The sequence below is a fragment of the Rutilus rutilus genome, assembly GCF_951802725.1.
Source record: "Rutilus rutilus genome assembly, chromosome: 21".
Lineage (NCBI taxonomy): Eukaryota > Metazoa > Chordata > Actinopteri > Cypriniformes > Leuciscidae > Rutilus > Rutilus rutilus.
Window position 1 is genome coordinate 24,201,813 of NC_140226.1, and position 18,297 is coordinate 24,220,109.

Here is an 18,297-nt window from a genome sequence, read left to right on the forward strand (position 1 = left end):
ACAGTAAGATCATATCACACAATCTCTTCTCTTTGAGTTGTTGTGCCATGTTGGCTTCTCACCTGCTGGTCCTGCAGTTTGACTCCCACCACGCGGAAGCTGTTGTTGACGGTGTTGTGGTAGATGTTGATGCGGCTGAAGCCTTGCTGGCCCGGTTTGACTGGCACCCATTTTTTGCTGGTGTCATCATAAATCATCACAGAGGCTCGTGCTTGACATATACTCTGCTCACTGTGAGGAAGAAACAAGGACACTGGTTAAAGATTCACTCTGCTCAACAACAAAAAACACAATGATGAATTACGATACGAGACAATGAAATACAGATGTCAGACTGAAAGTGTCTCTTAGCAACAAATATAATGTTGCAACTCAATTATGCAACTATTTGTGTGTGTATTTGTGCATAGTATTTAGCTGTGCAAATAAAAGAGACTCAAATAGTCGATATAAAAACCTGTGAAACCCTTCAAAAATGCCCTTCGCCCTTACTGTGGTATTATGGTACAATAATTGCCCCTCTGAATTTGTTTGAAGACACTGAGCAAGGGGCGGGTTTGTTATCTGTACTAATTATATAGTGCAATAGGCAGCTAACGAGCGAGGCAGGAATGTAACCGTGTTGACTATGATATGAGACCATGTTTTAATTAAAGACATGAGGTTTTCTGCTTCTTTAAATAGAAATCTTCTGTTGTCAAGGTGAACAATTAACATAAAGAGAGAGTAAAAAGTGTGTACTGTATGATCAGCATTACTGTATCTGGCTAGCTAACACACAAAAATAATTATGAATTATCCCATTTATATTAACGTTCACACTTTAGGGTCCAATTCTCACTATTAACTAACTGTTAACTACGACTTTTGCCTCAATAAACTCCTAATCACGTTAATCTAGTTACATTTAGGTATTGGGTAGGATTAAGGGATGTAGAATATGGTCATGCAGAAAAAAAGCATTAAAATGTGATTTAAGAGGTAAACAGCCAATATCCTAATGCCAGCTTTGAAAGGTTCACACACAAAGTAAATCTGTTGTTGTGCCAAATGAAGCTAGGCAGATTTCCACCCTGACTCCTATATACCCTAAAACATAGTGTACCACCACACCCATCTCCCACAGAAACACCCAAATCCAGCCACACGCTCCTTAAACACAGATGTAGAACTGGAAGAGCAGCAGCACATGATCAAAGGAACTGATGAATAAGATACAGCCATTTGAAACAATTGATCTGAGGATGAATGTAAGATGAATCAGACTCACCGGTGTTGTGACATCGTGCCAAAATAGCAAAGGAATTCACACTATGAACTCTGAATAATGAATATGAAGAGTTGTTTAGTGGGGGCTGGACTACCGAAGAGCGAGAGAAACCCCATCATAAAGAAACAAGCATTTATGAGAAGTGGATGAGTTTGTACAAACTCAGCTCAATTAAATACGGCTTTATATCTGTATGTTTGATTTGCAAAATTTCAAATTTCAAAAAGTCATAGAGGACATGAAATACTTTTGGGATATATATATATATATATATATATATATATACTCCATCTATATCTATTTCATGCAGCTTTAGCTTGTAAACTTTTAGACACATAAATGTTCCTCAATTTTATGTGAATTTATTCATATAAATGTTTTCCATAAAACATGACGTTGAAAAAATGAATAATGCATCAGCCACCCTCATATAATGTTACTCTTTAAAGATTGAATTTTACTCTTTAAAACCAGCACATTTGCACGTTTCATGCTTTCACAACAACATTTTCCGTCATTCGTTTCTCTCGGTTCTTCATTCTCTGCTCTTTCATGTTTGCCTTACGACAGAGCCTATTTCTAGCATCCATCTGGGGTTAGAGGGCAGCACGGCAGATTCTTCCCCGTCCTCTTGGTTTCATTTCTCCCCCCTAGAGCAAGTCTGAAATAAAGTACAGTCTCTCCTCCACCGATGATGCTTGGTCGTCATAAATTACATCCTGACGGCTCTTTGCTTTCATAAACATCCAATATATTTAGACACCGGGCTATCTCGGTTTACTTGTTCTAATAACACATCACTGCAAGGCCTTTCTCTCTATGACTACTTGTGTATAAAAACATGGAAAAACTTGCCAATGTTGTCCCAAGATGGAACAAGAATAATGATCAAATAGAATTAGAATGCAAAGACTTTCTAACAAAACCTGCACTTCTAAAGGCTCAGAGACCAACATGTCTTGTAATAGCAAGCTATAAATATCTGAGTCCGGGACATTTAAAACTTAGAAAGCTTTATAGTCTGTCCCAGAACTGCAAAGTCAGTAACTGAACAGAGTTTTGATGTTCAAAATCTGAAACTACAGAACGTTCTTAAAGAACTCTGACAACGGTCTTTTAGTAATTTAGGCACAATTTACTTATTCATTATTTATTAATTCAGGAGATTGGTGAATGGATGAAAATCGAATAATTAATTTAATTTTTTTTTTTTTTTTTACAATAAATACTTAAAAAGATGAAATATTTTATGTCTTGTAAACAAATCAACATCTGAACACGAACACAAACAAGTTTTGATTTAGTTTTTGGGATCTAGTAGAATAAGATTTCATGCTTGAATATATATATTTTTTTACTTTATTTTTCACATATTTTACATTTTTGCGGCCCCTCGTTTCCCAGTCTGTCAGTAACGTTCTGTTTGTTTAGTTCCTGTCTCTATGAAGCCCCTCCTTGCAAAAAGTGCAATGCGCTCTGATTGGTCAGCTAGACCAGTGTGTTGTGATTTTATAAGTAATGTGATACAATCAAATGTTTGGGGCTGGTTTGGTTAACTCTTACAGTGTCATACATCATTAGACACAACAAAACTTTGCCGAAATGAAAACAGATATTTGATCACTGATAAAAACGCACTAAACAATCATTATGCACTTCGAGTAAATCTGCTACAGTGCCCGACAGGCATGTGTCTGAAACAAGGTCACGCTGAGAGTCTGAATACCCCACAGAGCTAATGCTTTTACTCCATAAAGCACCACTATGGGGCAGGGACCTTCAGGGCCTTCCAGCTATGACCCCATTAGCTGAATGCTCTCTTATGTGGATGAGTGGGAGTAAATGTGTGCAACTGTTAGTGTGTGATGGAGAAAGACACATGAACCTGATCTCGTAAGGAAACTACAAGACATGGGAATTCTTGATGAATGTATACAGTATCATGTCACAGGCGCAATATACTGTAAGAATGTTTTCTGATGGCTCACGTTTGGGAGAGATGAGTGTTTCTAAGCGATGACATGGTCAGGAAGAGGCCAGACTCCACTGTTTGTCCAATACACAGCACTTTGGTGCATAATGAGTACTTTTTGCTTTTTATTATAAAATTGTTTCTTGAGCTCCAGACTGTTCTGCACACCTGTGAAAGTTTAATCTGAGCACTTTTAGTTATATAAAATTATATTTGAATGTCTGTGTGCACACACACAAACATTTTATATATATATATATATATATATATATATATATATGAACAGTATACTTGGATTGTAAGAGGTCAACTAACTTTTCCAGATTTTTCCAGATAAATACATTGTAAATATTTTATACATTCATTTTATTTATTTATTCATTCATTTAAAATGCTACTTAGTTCTAGTTCTAGTAAATATATGTTATGGATTTTTGGGTGAACTATCTCTCTAGAACCAGCCATAAGTTGACTACTCATTCAGGCAACTCACCAACTAGTACATTTTGAAATAATTTATTTTTGCACATTTCAAGCCAAGATCCTTCGAGTCCTTTCAAGACGTTATAAGAGGGGCGGGAAAATCTGTTCTCAGCCTTAGACTCCCAGTTGATAAGCTGCCATAATTAATAAAAGCTGTGAAAAGCCTGGCATTTCCCACTTGGCTTCTGCCATCATAACACCCTGAGTGAACCTGGTCTCCACTCACCCAAACTCTGTCTCAATGACTGAGAGAGAGAGTGAGAGAGAGAGAGAGAGAGAGAGAGAGAGAGAGAGAGAGAGAGAGCTTGACAGGGCTAGGCTCCTTTTAATCTCATGTAAAAAAACATTTAGTCTCAGCTCAAGGCCAAACACAAGGTCCAACTCTGCTTATGTCTGGTCACAAGATCTTCAGTTGTCGTTTGCCCAGATTTCAGAGGAAAATAACAGAATGTGCCTGAATTGGCTCTAAGGCGATAGTGTGCTTGTCTACGCTGTGCATCTGGATATATGCCTGGTTGTAACACTCTTCACTATCATTTGATGATCATTTGATGAAGAGCTGCTGCCATGATTAACAGATGTGCATAAACATCTCTTATAAATTAATTGCTTTTATCGCCTGTTTTCTGCAGGTGGTAACATCATAGCATTAATTGCACCAAGCACATAGCGAGTTTTGTAAGGCCCAATCTATAATAAGCCTAATTTACATAGAAATAAGCACGAATAACATTGAATTATTTAAACACTCAAATGTCAGCGCTATTTGAGCTCACATAGCACCTGGTCAATGAAGAAAACTTTTTTTTGCATTGAAATAATGCACACACAAGTATTTACTGTGAGACATTTTTTACGGAAAGAAACGCTGAGAAACACTGAGTACAGACTTAAAATTTAAATTGGGGTTATTTTTAGCTTATAGCAAAAATGCTACACAAAGTGAGCCCTGTAAATGATGCTAAAGCAAGTAAAATATGGAAGTCCCCTGTTATTAGAGTGTGGGAGGATGGAGCTGAAAACAAATGAGAGTTTGCAGGAAACGAGGAGGCATTTTTTAGCTTGTAACCCAGTAATCATTTTGGGAAGGGTGGGAACCAAGCTAAATCTCTGCCTATGAGGGACACTTCCCACTTACAATCTGAGGCCTAAGAAGCTGGATTAAAGGCTGATTTCTAGTAAGATCTGGATTTAATGTCTCCTGCAACATAGTAGGCTAATCTAAACATCGAGCAAGTAAATGTCACAGAGCACAAAGGAAAACTAGGAACATAATAGGCCCCAACATAATCAGACTAGGGCTGGAATGACGCGTCGATGTAATCGATTACGCACTGTTAATGTTAAATCTCTAATACCCTGACGTGTTTCACACAAAACAAAGCAGATGCTAATGGCTAGCCTAGTATGGCAGCGCCGCTTTATCTGAGCCTGCACGTTTTCAGGACTCGCAACCGCATTCAATGACAGTATCAAAAATGGAGATGTTCATAAAATCAGGAATTTTTAACACAATTGACGGCATGTTATTTACCCGGAAGGGTAAAAACTGACTGTTATTTTCATCAGCTAACTTAACGTTACAGCTCATTAGATCTAGCATTCTGCACACAGAGATAAAGTAGTGCATAAGGTTACATTTTGAAAGAATGAGTTATCGCATTTATTGGAATTAATTATCGAGAGAGAGAGAGAGAGAGAGAGAGAGAGAGAGAGATGCACACCTGCGTCTGTTCAGAGTCTCACTCTCTATTAACAACAAACCTGCAAGTTTAATCACTTCAAAATACTAAACAGCAATGTTTAAACAGCGATGTAACCCCTTCGTTGCTGAAAAATATAATGTAGCGATTCAGTAGCGAAGCTATTTTATTACTAAAAGTTGCGTTGATAACAAGTTTCTGTGCGTGCGAGCGACGTATGTGTGTGTGCGCGCGCTTCAATGAAAAGATCGCATTAATACAGAACAGTGATTAAACTGACTTGGAACTAAACGGTTTTATTGCACACCTTCCAGCCAATCAGAACTGAGTATTCAGACAGACCATAGTATAAATGTCTTTACTGTAAAAAAAAAAAAAATTCTGTAGATCTGAAAAAAGATCTTTTGATCTGTAAGTGCACCTCAGTAAAGAAATCAAAAGTCACAAACTATTAACAATCATGAGAACACACGTATCCTCTGCAGTGAAAGCAATCCTAGAATGCATTGTACCAAGCTTAGTGGAAAAATAAATACAAGATGAGGAGAGCAAAATCTGAATAGCCATTCTACTCTTACTAAAGCCAACCAACAATTGCCACAATTTATGCTTATGCCAATATGATATGTTTTGTAAATATATATCTGTTTTTCACAATGTTAAACATTTTTATAAAACCGTGAATAAATAAAAACATTATAATAAGCCTTCTATAAAACTGCTGGGCCATAATGATACTATTAGATGCAGCAACAACAACAAAAAAAACTGTGAATGAAATTTATTCAGTGGAATTTGCTAAATAATGGCAGCATTGGCCATTTGTCCACACACCACAAATACAAATATGTGTCAGCTCCTAAAGCACATCACTGAACTTCAATGTCAAATGTACCCTCCCCCTCCAAAATCCACATCCATACCATAGACTGTATAAAGATCCATACACACACACACACAGGCTCCAATGAAGCTACAATGATAGAAAACAGTGCTGATGGCCTAATGGTCTTTTTTTTTGCTTCTGAATTAATGTGCTTAAGTGCTCAGCTAAATGTTTCAGGCAGGGCTGCTAGGTTTATAATGCTAGATGTATCCTGAACGTTGACTGTGGCATTATCTGTCATTCTCTAAGCTGTACGCTTTCAAAAAAGCTTACGTTTCAAAAAAGCTAAGATTACATTCAAATCTGGCTAATTTCACATATGGCTTTTGAAGGGAAAATTAAAACTTAAATGTCATATGAGGTTTTTGACTGAGAAGAACTGATATCTTGATTTCTCAATAAAGCTGGATAAGGCTGGACTGAGAGCTGGTGCATGTCTTGTGTTTTACTGCAGGAGGTACTACAGAAACACTCACCACATCCTTTCAAAAGAGTCACTGGACCGAAAGTGAACATCTCCCCTAAAGCAAATCTTTCTTTAATATGGCATAAATTAAACATAGGCCCTCACAGAACATCTTCACAGAGAGTTTTCACATAAACCAACCCTTCATAATAATTCATCAGTGAACATCACTTCTGCAATCGCAGAACAGTTCACACTGGTTCTCAACTGGTGGCTAGCGACCCAAAATTGGGTTGCAATTTTCTTAATAATATCATAAATAAATAAACAACGGATATATATTGTGTGTGTGTGTGTGTGTGTGTGTATATATATATATATATATATGACATCAAAGGTTACAACTCCAATCAAACACTACAGTAGTTTGTGAATTTATTTGTTATTTAAATTAAGCTAGTAAAATTAGACAGGTTGCATGCATACATCCTTGAAAAACATAAACAAAACTGCACGTGATAAAAAAAAAATGTGTATAATATGTAAAATATTATTTAATTACATTAAATATGTGTTCACTTGGAACATGGATATACAGGATGTGTGATGACCACAATGATTATTTATCAAATTATTAGGCCACTTGTATATTATTATATTATATCAGCCTATATTATATTCATTTTAATGTTTGATCTTAAGGACTTATTTGTGAACAAAGTTGTGTACAATATTGACATACTGTACTGGCTTGCCACTTGATCTAAGGCACTCCAGGATCTAAACATATTCATGCTAGGATCTAAACAAAAGCAATCATTATCCAAATGTGCCAAAAGATACATCTTCAGACATGTTCAGCAAACATTTTGAAATGTTTTAAAAGCTCACATTAGGATGCTGATGTGAACAGGAAATCACACTGACCTTATTTTGCAGCCACTCATATGAAGACCAGAGTCACTGTGGCTCTGTGGTAGGCAGAACTGGACTGAATGAGCATCCATCTCTCAAATACACACACACAAAAGATCTTTACTGCCCAGCAGATGATGTGAACCCTTAACCAAACCTGCTTTAATTGATCAAAAACGCATCCGTAAAATAGACCTGATGTAGTACAGCACAACAGATGCGTACTTCAAACCAAACAAGCTTTGAATCATCTAGGGAGCCGTTCCAAGATTAAATAAGCATTTTCAAACGTCATAATCCCATTATATCCTCAAAAAACAGGCAAATGACAATCCGTAAGGTTGTATGATCTCAGTTGATGTGACAAAGTGAAGAGAAAGTTAAAGCAAGAAAGAGAAACAGGGTCAACAACAGTGAGTTAGTGGTCAACAGTAGGGTCCCATATCTAGACAGGGTGTCACAGGATCAGATTTTCCCCTGTAAGAGGACGGCCTGACAGTGGATGTGTGTTGTTTTGTCAAACCCAGAGGGGGATTACCTCATGACGCCCAACCCCCCATCCAGCTGTGACAGAGGAATTGAAAACGAGACAGTGCTACTGCTGCAAGTACATTACACAGTACGTTTGATTCACTAATTGTAGTAGGGTTGTCACAATACCAAAATTTCAGTAGTCGGTACCAATACCAGTCATTTCGGAACTGTTGAATTTAGTATTTCAAATAATATCCCGTTTTGTCTCGACCGTTTGTTATCACTGTCAACCATCACAGTTTCCAATTCAGTCACGCATTTAAATACAGTTGTCAATCCAGAAACTTTGCAGGGCACTTAGCAGCATGAAAAACTAAACTTGTATTCAGATCGTGAATGGGTAATAAACAGAAAGCGGGAGCGGAGCCTTTTTTTATAATCACTAAGCCTGTCAATCTCGAAAAGCACGAAATGCTTCTCCAGTGACACATCTTGACACTGTATCAGTGTCTATTTTGTGCACACAATGTGGGTAAGCTACAAAAAGTCAACATGTTAGCTGCCACAAAGCTAGGGCTTGGTTGACAATATTGATTTTTTGTTTTTAATCAATCTTCATTTTGATAAACCAATATATTTTAGTATATTATGCTGTTTTTAGTTGATGCGTGAACAAAACTTCACAACATCCAGTAATCACAATAAACTGTGTGCTTTGCTACTTAAGATATAAAACAATTATGATTCTGCCAATTATATGACAAAATTTAAACAATAAATGTTGTTTTGGCGCTCTTTAATGTGGCATGACAAATCGCTATAGTCGCTTCAAATCATGTGTACCAATCATCTCTTCCTCTTTACTACTATAAACATGAATGAACATCAGAAGGAATTTTGAAAGACACAGTACGACTGACTTAAATGTATCATGTCTCCTGTAATTGCTCAATTAGTGTTTCAACTTAAGAAAGACATCAATAAAACAGCTTGTAGACAGTGTCACGCAATGTTACATTTACCTTAGGAAAGCCATTCAATGTCTATAAATATTTAGTCAAAAGCTACAAAAATACCTCTAGAGAGAAGCATTTTGCCAAATATATGCACTCTTTTACCTATTCATAATATTTTTTACTTATATTACATACTGTCCTGTCTTGTGCTGCACATGGGTGTTTTGTTGTTTTGGGCCATGTGCTCGTGTCATTGTCTGATCCCTCCCCCTTGTTATCTGATTATTGTTTGAGTTCATCCACCTGTTCCCTCCTGATTAGTTTCCCTTTATAAGTCCCCTCTTGTTTGCAGTCTGGGTCGGTACGTTGTCTAATGTTTCCCGTTCCCTGTGATCCTCCAGTACGTTTTTTGTTTTGTATTTATTAGTTATGTTTTCCCCCTTGTGGGTTTTGTTTTGTGTTTATGTTTTCTTTTGTAAATAAATATCATTCTCCTGCACTTGAGTCCTCGCACCTTTTTTGCATTGTACCAGCCGTGACATAACGTACCGACCACATGAGGACTCAGCGGAGAAGAGGTGCGCAACCAGTCTCCTGTTCGCAATGGGAGCGGATGCTCCAATTTAAGGAGCTAGTCTCCCTCCGTCAGCAGGGGACGGAGGTGAGAGAGTTCAGCTGGAGGTTCAGTAGCGCAGCTGAGGGGCTGAACCTTAGCGAGGAGGCTCGTAAGGATTTATTTAATCATGCGCTTGACGAGCCGATGGACTGGCTGATCCGAAGAGCATTCGATTGGGTCAGTTTTGAGGCGATGGTGGAGGGTCTCATTTGCCATCGGGAGAGAATTGCCAGGGAGGTGGTCCCCGAGTCTGGTGGCCCCAAGACGCAGGAGGGGGAGGAGAAAGGCTCCCTCCGTGACTGTCCCGGTGGTCCCAGTCCCGGTGGTCCCAGTTCCGGTGGTCCCGAGGCCGGTGGTTCCAGTGCCGGTGGTCCCGAGTCCAGTGGTCTCGAGTCCGGTAGTCCGCAGACGGAGGAGGAAAAGAAAGGCCTCCTCAACGACTTGTTCGGTGGCTCCTAACCCAGAGACCATCCCGGAGGTGACTGCCATCCCTGCAGCGCCGCTCAGGCGCCTTGCTCTCTGTCCGCGCCGCCCAGGCGCCCTGCTCTGCCGGCCCCGCCCGAGCTGCTCGCCCTGCCAGCCTCGTCCGAGCTGCTCGCCCTGTCGGCCCCGCTCAAGCTGCTCGCCCTGCCGGCGCCACCCCAGCGACCTGGCACGTCTGCCGATCCAGAGACTGTTCACGTCACGTCTGCCGATCCAGAGACTGTTCACGTCACGTCACGTCTGCCGATCCAGAGACTGTTCATGTCACGTCTGCCGATCCAGTGTCTCCGGACAAGATGGCCGCCGCCGAGCCTGTGTCTGTTCCTGAGCCGGTTCCTGTTCCTGAGCCGGTGTCTGTTCCTGTTCCTGAGCCGGTGCCTGTTCCTGTTCCTGAGCCGGTGTCTGTTCCTGAGCCGGTACCTGTTCCTGTTCCTGAGCCGGGGTCTGGTCCTGTTTCTGTTCCTGAGCCGATTTCTCTTCCTGAGCCGGTGTCCGCTCCTGTTCCTGAGCCATGGCCACCTGAGCCTGTTTCTGTGCCATGGCTGCCTGAAGGGTCGTCTCCTCCCTGGCCTCCTGAAGGGTCGTCTCCTCCCTGGCCTCCTGAAGGGTCGTCTCCTCCCTGGCCTCCTGAAGGGTCGTCTCCTCCCTGGCCTCCTGAAGGGTCGTCTCCTCCCTGGCCTCCTGAAGGGTCGTCTCCTCCCTGGCCTCCTGAAGGGTCGTCTCCTCCCTGGCCTCCTGAAGGGTCGTCTCCTCCCTGGCCTCCTGAAGGGTCGTCTCCGCCCTGGCCTCCTGAAGGGTCGTCTCCTCCCTGGCCTCCTGAAGGGTCGTCTCCTCCCTGGCCTCCTGAAGGGTCGTCTCCTCCCTGGCCTCCTGAAGGGTCGTCTCCGCCCTGGCCGCCTGAGGGAAAGTCTCCGCCCTGGCCGCCAGATGGACTGTCGTCTCCGCCCTGGCCGCCTGAGGGAAAGTCTCCGCCCTGGCCGCCAGATGGACTGACATTTCCGCCCTGGCCGTCTGCACAGCCTGCTCCGCCCTGGCCTCCCGAACTCTATGTCCCTCCCGTCCCGCCTTGGTCTGTCCCTCCCGTCCCGCCTTGGTCTGTCCCTCCCATCCCGCCTTGGTCTGTCCCTCCCGTCCCGCCTTGGTCTGTCCCTCCCATCCCGCCTTGGTCTGTCCCTCCCGTCCCGCCTTGGTCTGTCCCTCCCATCCCGCCTTGGTCTGTCCCTCCCGTCCCGCCCTGGTCTGTAAGACAACTTAATCTGTTGTCTTCATTATTTTATGTAATTTTGAATAAATCTCTCATGAAAACAAGTTATTACAGCCACCTTTTAAATGTTTATATTTCAATAACGAATTGGAGTAGAAACAGAATTATGTCCTTAAAAAGTTCCATTAAAAACTGCCTTATGTGCTGTTTAAATGTTTAGAATACAACAGTTTGTTGATAATAAATTCAATAAATTAATTGATAATTAAATCAACTTTATTTTCTTTACTTTAACTTTACTTTATAATTGGTGCATCACTATTAAAAAACTGTATGACCGATTTGATTTTGAAAATATGTAGTTTTGCACAGACCAAATTTAAATTTGCCTGGTAGAGTGCTATATCAGAACAGATAGCAACTGCTTAGTGAATAAGATGCAGGTTTATACGTTCGAATTTGAGCTAAAGTGGAGATACTGTTTTTGTGAATTTTCTGCTCAAGCAGGACAGCTTTCCAGTACATTTATTACTTACTAGAAAGCTCTGTGACGGGTCACAAAGAGGACAGTCAGCCAGACTATCACTGACACATTTAAAGTGAAACCAGAGGATACGCTAACCAACATGCTTAGGTCAGCATTTCATCACATTTCATTGTCAGTTCTTTGAAAGTCACAAAATGAGAGGGTTCAGCAATGGAAACGAGTTGTCCACTTTAAATGATGACAAACATTCTCCCATTTTACATTGAGCTAAAAGTCTGACTATCTAAGCCCGGCCAGCATTAATTCCAGTATGTTGAGGCTATTTGAGATATGGAAATATGAGATGTATGAGGTAAAGTGCTATATTGTATTAACCCAGAAGAAAAATTGGAAATGGGCCATAATGGAAAGACAAAGCAACAGAACTCTGATGGATTCGTATCTGTGAACGATCTAAAATCTAAGGAACATAAAACAGATATACACACCTTATTTTACACTCAATTATAAATTATGCTTTAAGTCTTTATTTTATGCATTTTTTCATAGTTATGATATGATTAAATGTACTGGTGGTATTTCTTTAGGCTTTTAGTATTTTAATACAACCATGTATTAGTAAAGAGATATAAGAGAGCACTGCAAAAAAATAGGTGTTTTGCAGTTATATGGTGAACAAACAGATGTTTTGTGTCATATCAGCTACAATATATTCTGGATTTTAGCAAGACAGGAATACTGTATTACTGACCAATCAGAAGCCAGGACTGGAACAATCCATTTTATAAGGGGTCTATATGACTTTCTTTCTTCTTTGCAACAAATCTTCCATTATGTCATAGGCTTGGAAAAACATTTGAGGTGAACTAGCCCTTTAACCTGGGGTTAAGTCCTGCTTACAGGATTCAAATCTGTATTGTTACATACCCAGATCCTTTTACAACCAGATACCCACCAGCCATTCCTACTGTACAGAATATATACATATATTTAAATATTCTATACACCTGGTCACTTCAGCATTTTCTCTGATCAGATAGCTATCCAATCGTGAAAAGGCCATGTGTAAATGCCCTCCGAAATGCTTTCGACACGGATTTAAATCAAATCACGCAAACCACCTCAGGAGGTGGCTTGAGGCGCGTTCCAGACGAAACTGGCCAATTGTAAATGATCTGGTTGTTGAAGCCATGTATGCAAATTTTACTACATGCAAAATGTATAAAAAAAATAAAATAAACGTGTGAGAGTGTGTTACACCGGCTCCTGTTAGCCAGATATGACAATGCAACACAATATGGCATCACCACAGATATGGCCCACCAGAGATAAACAGTTGAACTTCTTTCTTCAGCAAGCAGACTGACAAAAATGAAATTCAATGTTATTTTCATAGTGGTGAGCACTAAATACTCTCACTAATGCCGACACAGCTCTCTCTCCTGAACATGAACATGAACTCTGTTGAATTTGCATTATATTTATTTTGTGGAGACACATGTGGCCAAGTGTAAATGAAACCGTTTCAGCAAATCAGATTGCTATCTGATCAGTAAAATCGACGAGTTTAAATAGGCCCTTTAAGGGGAGTAAAAACAGATTTAACTGTCAAAACTTCTATGAGCAGTGAAACATCTTATGCATTAGAGAAACGCATGCAATTGACTAGAATAAACCTAGACATGAGACCTTGATATTGAGTTAGGAAGCAGTTTCCTTGGTGATGAGAAAAGTGGACAAATGGCCCGCACCCTTCCCCCACCTTCTGGTCATAGTATACCAGGTGCCGGACACTCTAACTAATCCTTATCCTTAAAGGCAAATCATTTAAATGACTAGTGCGCTAGCAATCAGAAGTGAAAATAGGCTTGTATTAGGTTACACTGTTTTTTAGGAGACAAATATAGAAAGAAAACAGTCAGCGGCAGACAGAAGGAAGGAGGAAGGAGCTGTGTAGTCAGTCTAGTTTCAACAAATCTTCAAGGATTGTTTTGCCTTCACTGGTTATTAATAGGTTACCATGTGTACATCCTGTAATACCGTGAGTTTAACTAAAAGATTGTCTTGCCTCTGCCAGTACGTTCTAACCTGCTGTCTCTGTAACAAAATAAAGAGCTTTAATGAAAGAGTTGTTTGACAAGTTTGGCTCTGCTTTGGATCAAATGCAAGAGATCCCAAATTCGGGCTCAACCACACTGTTGTCCCTACATAGCACACGGCTTCTCTGTCTGGAGATCTTCCCAGTTGTGGGACATCACATTTTCATTTCCTGTAAACCAACTGCTTAACTCAGTTCTTTTCCAGTTTTACATCTCCATTAAGCCAAAATAAAATAAAATAAATCATTTCAAAGAACTTTTTTTCCACATGCACATCAACAACATACATATTTACTACTACAAAAAAGAGTACTGTCTAGTACTAAAACGTTGCAGGACAAAACTCACAATACTATAAAAACTACAGACTGAAAATTCCAATCCAGTGTCCTGGTTTCTTATTTAAACCCATGGTTTTCCAAAATGCTAAATGACTCAACAGTAAAACACGGAGTGGGTTTGGGACTCCTGCACTGTAGCTATTGAACCCAAGCTTGTTTTTGTAGATTAGTCAGCTCGCTCCACAGAGGGAACAGCTGATGGGAAAAAAAAAATCACTAAGTTAACAAACTAAAAGGCACTTGAACCATTTGAAACCATTATGAAGTCAACATATTTTTTAAGCGAAACATCCGGTAATCCTCAAAACTCAAAAAAACAGGGTAATAACAAAAACCACAGAGGAAAGATTCTTACCCGTAGTCATCAAAAGAATACATATTGGGAAGATGGAGCTCTGAAGAAACCAAGGGGAAAGAAAATTCCTTACAGCTGGATGAAACAAAAAGAAAACAGGGAAAAGGAGGGGGGATCAGAGAGAGAAAAGTCTGTGCCTATTTCATCCCTCATCCTCTCAGCTAGGTAAATCACGAAGTGCACTCATTTCTAAGATTCAATAAGGCAAAACCAGGGAGTGTGTGAAAGAAAAAGGTGGTGAGGGAGGGTAGGAGGAAGAAACGAGTGAACGAGAGAGAGAGAGAGAGAGAGAGAGAGAGAGAGAGAGAGAGAGAGAGAGAGAGAGAGAAGAGACATGTGACAGATATGGACCAGTCACCTTGTCCTGCTCACATCCATTCTTATCCACTCAAAGGATTGGAACACAGCCTTAAAGAAGCCTCTTTCCACAACAGAAATACAGCCGAGAAAATGCCACATGTGACATGATCCTTAGAGACACACAAACACACAAACACACACACACACACACACACACACACATTCATGCAACTTGCAGAAACAAGAAGGCTGCTGGTATTCATTGTAAGAAAATATATTTATCTTGACAAGTAAAGAAGTCTTTCTGAATGTGTTAAGACATATGCTTATATGTTATTTATATGTTAAGATATATGAACACCCAGTCAGTGCAGTTCATTTCTTAATGTGGTACAAACTAAGTGCATATATAAATAGTACATATAACACGGTAGCAGTTCTTGGTTAATTTTGATTGAATCATGACATGAATAAAAGTTATGGTGACTTACGGTTCATTAATGAGTCAAATTGAGTCAGAACTGCTTTGACAGATTCAGTGAATGATTCATTAGAATCGTTTAAACTAATAAGTCTATTTGACCAATACATTACAAGAACTGTCTCATGAGACCGTGCACATGACATGCAGAAAACAATACGTATCATGGTTATGAATGAAGAATTAGTTTCTGTGACATATTAATTTGTGGTCATGTTTTATTAATTAGTTCCCTCATTTTCGTTAAACAGTGGCAACATTTGATTAATCCTTTCCCTTGTTTTAGGCAAATCATGGCCACATTGTAATAATTTGTTCCCTAGTGTTAATCAAATTGTGGCAATGATTCAATTAAAAAGAGAGAACTAAGTAATAAGCTGAGAGAACTGGGAACAAATTCTTAAATCATGACCACAATATCTTTTTTTTTTTTCATTTTTTTTTTCATGTGCATTATATTAATTGGTTTGTGAATCTGACAAGAATGGTTGCATCATAACAAAACCTCCACAAGGAGTGAGTGACTGATTTTACTTCCCCTCTAGAGGCCATGCTTGTACTCCATTGGGTACCATGGACAAGAAAAAAAAAAAAGAAAAAAAAAATTCTTTTTGCAGATAACCAATATTTCAAAAGCTGATAATAAAACTTTTAATATCTGCATGTACACTGTGGCTCGATAAAATATAGTGCCACACCGTAGTAAAAACTGTTTGTGCTGGAAGATGAGTCCCGGTTCTTAGAAAATGACAGAATGAATCATGACAGCTGGATTTGATACATCTTTAGGGTCTCAGATAAATTACGCAAAAGGAAACACTACCAGGAAACACATTCGCTTAAAAGTCAAAAATAATGATAAGACCAAAAATCCTCGTAAACAATCACCTATAAGTAATAAGTCTGAAAGAAGAGTTTCAACCTGAAGAGATCATTGGCATTTGTATCATTCCAATGTTTAACCGAAAACAGGATCTTCTACATACTATTGAAGTCGTCCACAAAAACGAACAATCCATGTGTCTGTACAATTCACCTTATCAACAGATCTCATAGCTAGAGCTCATTTCATACACTCATTACTTCCTGCCGACAAATCAGGGTCGGGTCTAAGACCCCCTCCCCCACACCACAGGATTTTTGGAAAAAATATTGTTACATGCACAAATTACTAGGGTCTGTGTATGCGCTGTATTTCTCTAGGCGTGTGCTCTTACAGCGTTCCCTTACAAACACGCTCAGCACTTTCTTGCATTCCTGAATTGAATCAAGCCTGTGAAGTGAATGCCCTCACTTCCCCATGATGGAGCACTAGTGCTAAAAATAGCCTATATTGTGAAGTAAAGACTTTTGCTCAGAGAGTCAAGGGTTGAATAAATCATTCCACTGAACCAGTTCCTCAGTTTCCTGTTGGCAAGAACGCAACTCGGTCCAGCACAATTTAAGACTTCCTTCTAGTCCAGACGGAGAGAGAATAAAGGAAAGGGAGAGCGGACATTATGCAGAAGACTAAAAAGAGGCTGAAATAAATGCACTTATATGAAGATAATGACAAACTTATGTAGGCTACATCATGTTGATGTTGATACTCAGTCACACTTTATTTTACATTCCTGTTCCGCATGTACATATGTTCTTATTATAGCAATTACTATAAATGGGTTATAACTAAGTACTAACCCTGAACCTACTCCTAAACCCTATGTAGCTTCTTACCTTATATTATTAGTACTTTCTAGAGTAAGTACACTGTAAAATAAAGTGTAACCTGATACTCTATATGCATTTACATGTAGCTCAAAATGTTTACTAGCCTAAATTTACAAGGTAGTGATATCACAATAGCTTAAAGGGATACTCCACTTTTTTTGGAAATAGGCTCATTTTACAACTCCCCCAGAGTTAAACAGTTGAGTTTTACCATTTTCGAATCCATTCAGCCGATCTCCGGGTCTGGCGGTACCTCTTTTAGCATAGCTTAGCATAGATCATTGAATCGGACAAGACCATTAGCATCTCTCTCAAAAAAATTACCAAAGAGTTTCTATATTTTTCCTATTTAAAACTTGACTCTTCTGTAGTTACATCGTGTACTAAGACGATGGAAAATGTAAAATTGTGATTTTCTAGGCTGATATGGCCATTATCAGGCGCTGCGTCATATCATTACGCCTGCTGGACTCATGGTACGGCAGCAAAGTTTCTTGATTATTACGCAGGAATGAGAGTATAGTTCCTAGCCATATCAGCCTAGAAAATCGCAACTTTTCATTTTCCGTCGGTCTTAGTACACAATGTAACTACAGAAGAGTCAAGTTTTAAATAGGAAAAATATCGAAACTCTTCTTTGGTCATTTTTTTGAGAGAGATGCTAATGGTCTTGTCCGATTCATTGATCTATGCTAAGCTATGCTAAAAGTGGTACCACCAGACCCGGAGTTCGCTGAATGGATTCGAAAACGGTAAAACTCAACTGTTTAACTCTGGGGGAGTTGTAAAATGAGTCTATTTCCAAAAAAAGTGGAGTATCCCTTTAATAAGGGACTAAAATCAACTGTAGAAAACACATTTTTATTTAAAAAATCATGTGAAATTTCTGATTAGAGTAAACCGTTTCCCCCTATAATTACTAAATTAAAAACTAAAAGTCTTTTCTTCATTTTTAGAATTACAATTGCGAAGTGATAAATATTGTGCTCACTGTTATTTGTGATTTGATTACAGATGCATTTGTTTCCAAAACACAACTAAGCATGAATACAAGAATCGTCATTTCCAGATTTACTCTGAACAGTGAATATCCACTGCACGCCTGTACTGCTCCACTGGCTTTATGAATGAAAGATAAAATAGACTGTGTGTGGTC

At 39.5% G+C, this 18,297-nt stretch overlaps 1 protein-coding gene across 4 annotated transcripts in view; it reads right to left on the reverse strand.

Annotated features, from left to right (window-relative positions):
• The window catches only part of evla (Enah/Vasp-like a), a 34,614-nt gene that overhangs the window by 13,665 nt on the left and 2,652 nt on the right, over window positions 1-18,297 (reverse strand). For 2 of the 4 annotated variants that reach the window (XM_084393398.1, XM_084393395.1), the window contains exons 1-2: window positions 14,651-14,723; window positions 63-231 (exon numbers count right to left, since the gene is read on the reverse strand). In XM_084393398.1, the coding sequence (XP_084249524.1) occupies window positions 63-231; window positions 14,651-14,673 (192 nt within the window). In that variant the 5' untranslated portion in view covers window positions 14,674-14,723. Of the gene's footprint in view, window positions 1-62; window positions 232-14,650; window positions 14,724-18,297 lie in introns of those variants that run through there. The other 2 variants (XM_084393399.1, XM_084393396.1) reach the window with 1 other exon arrangement.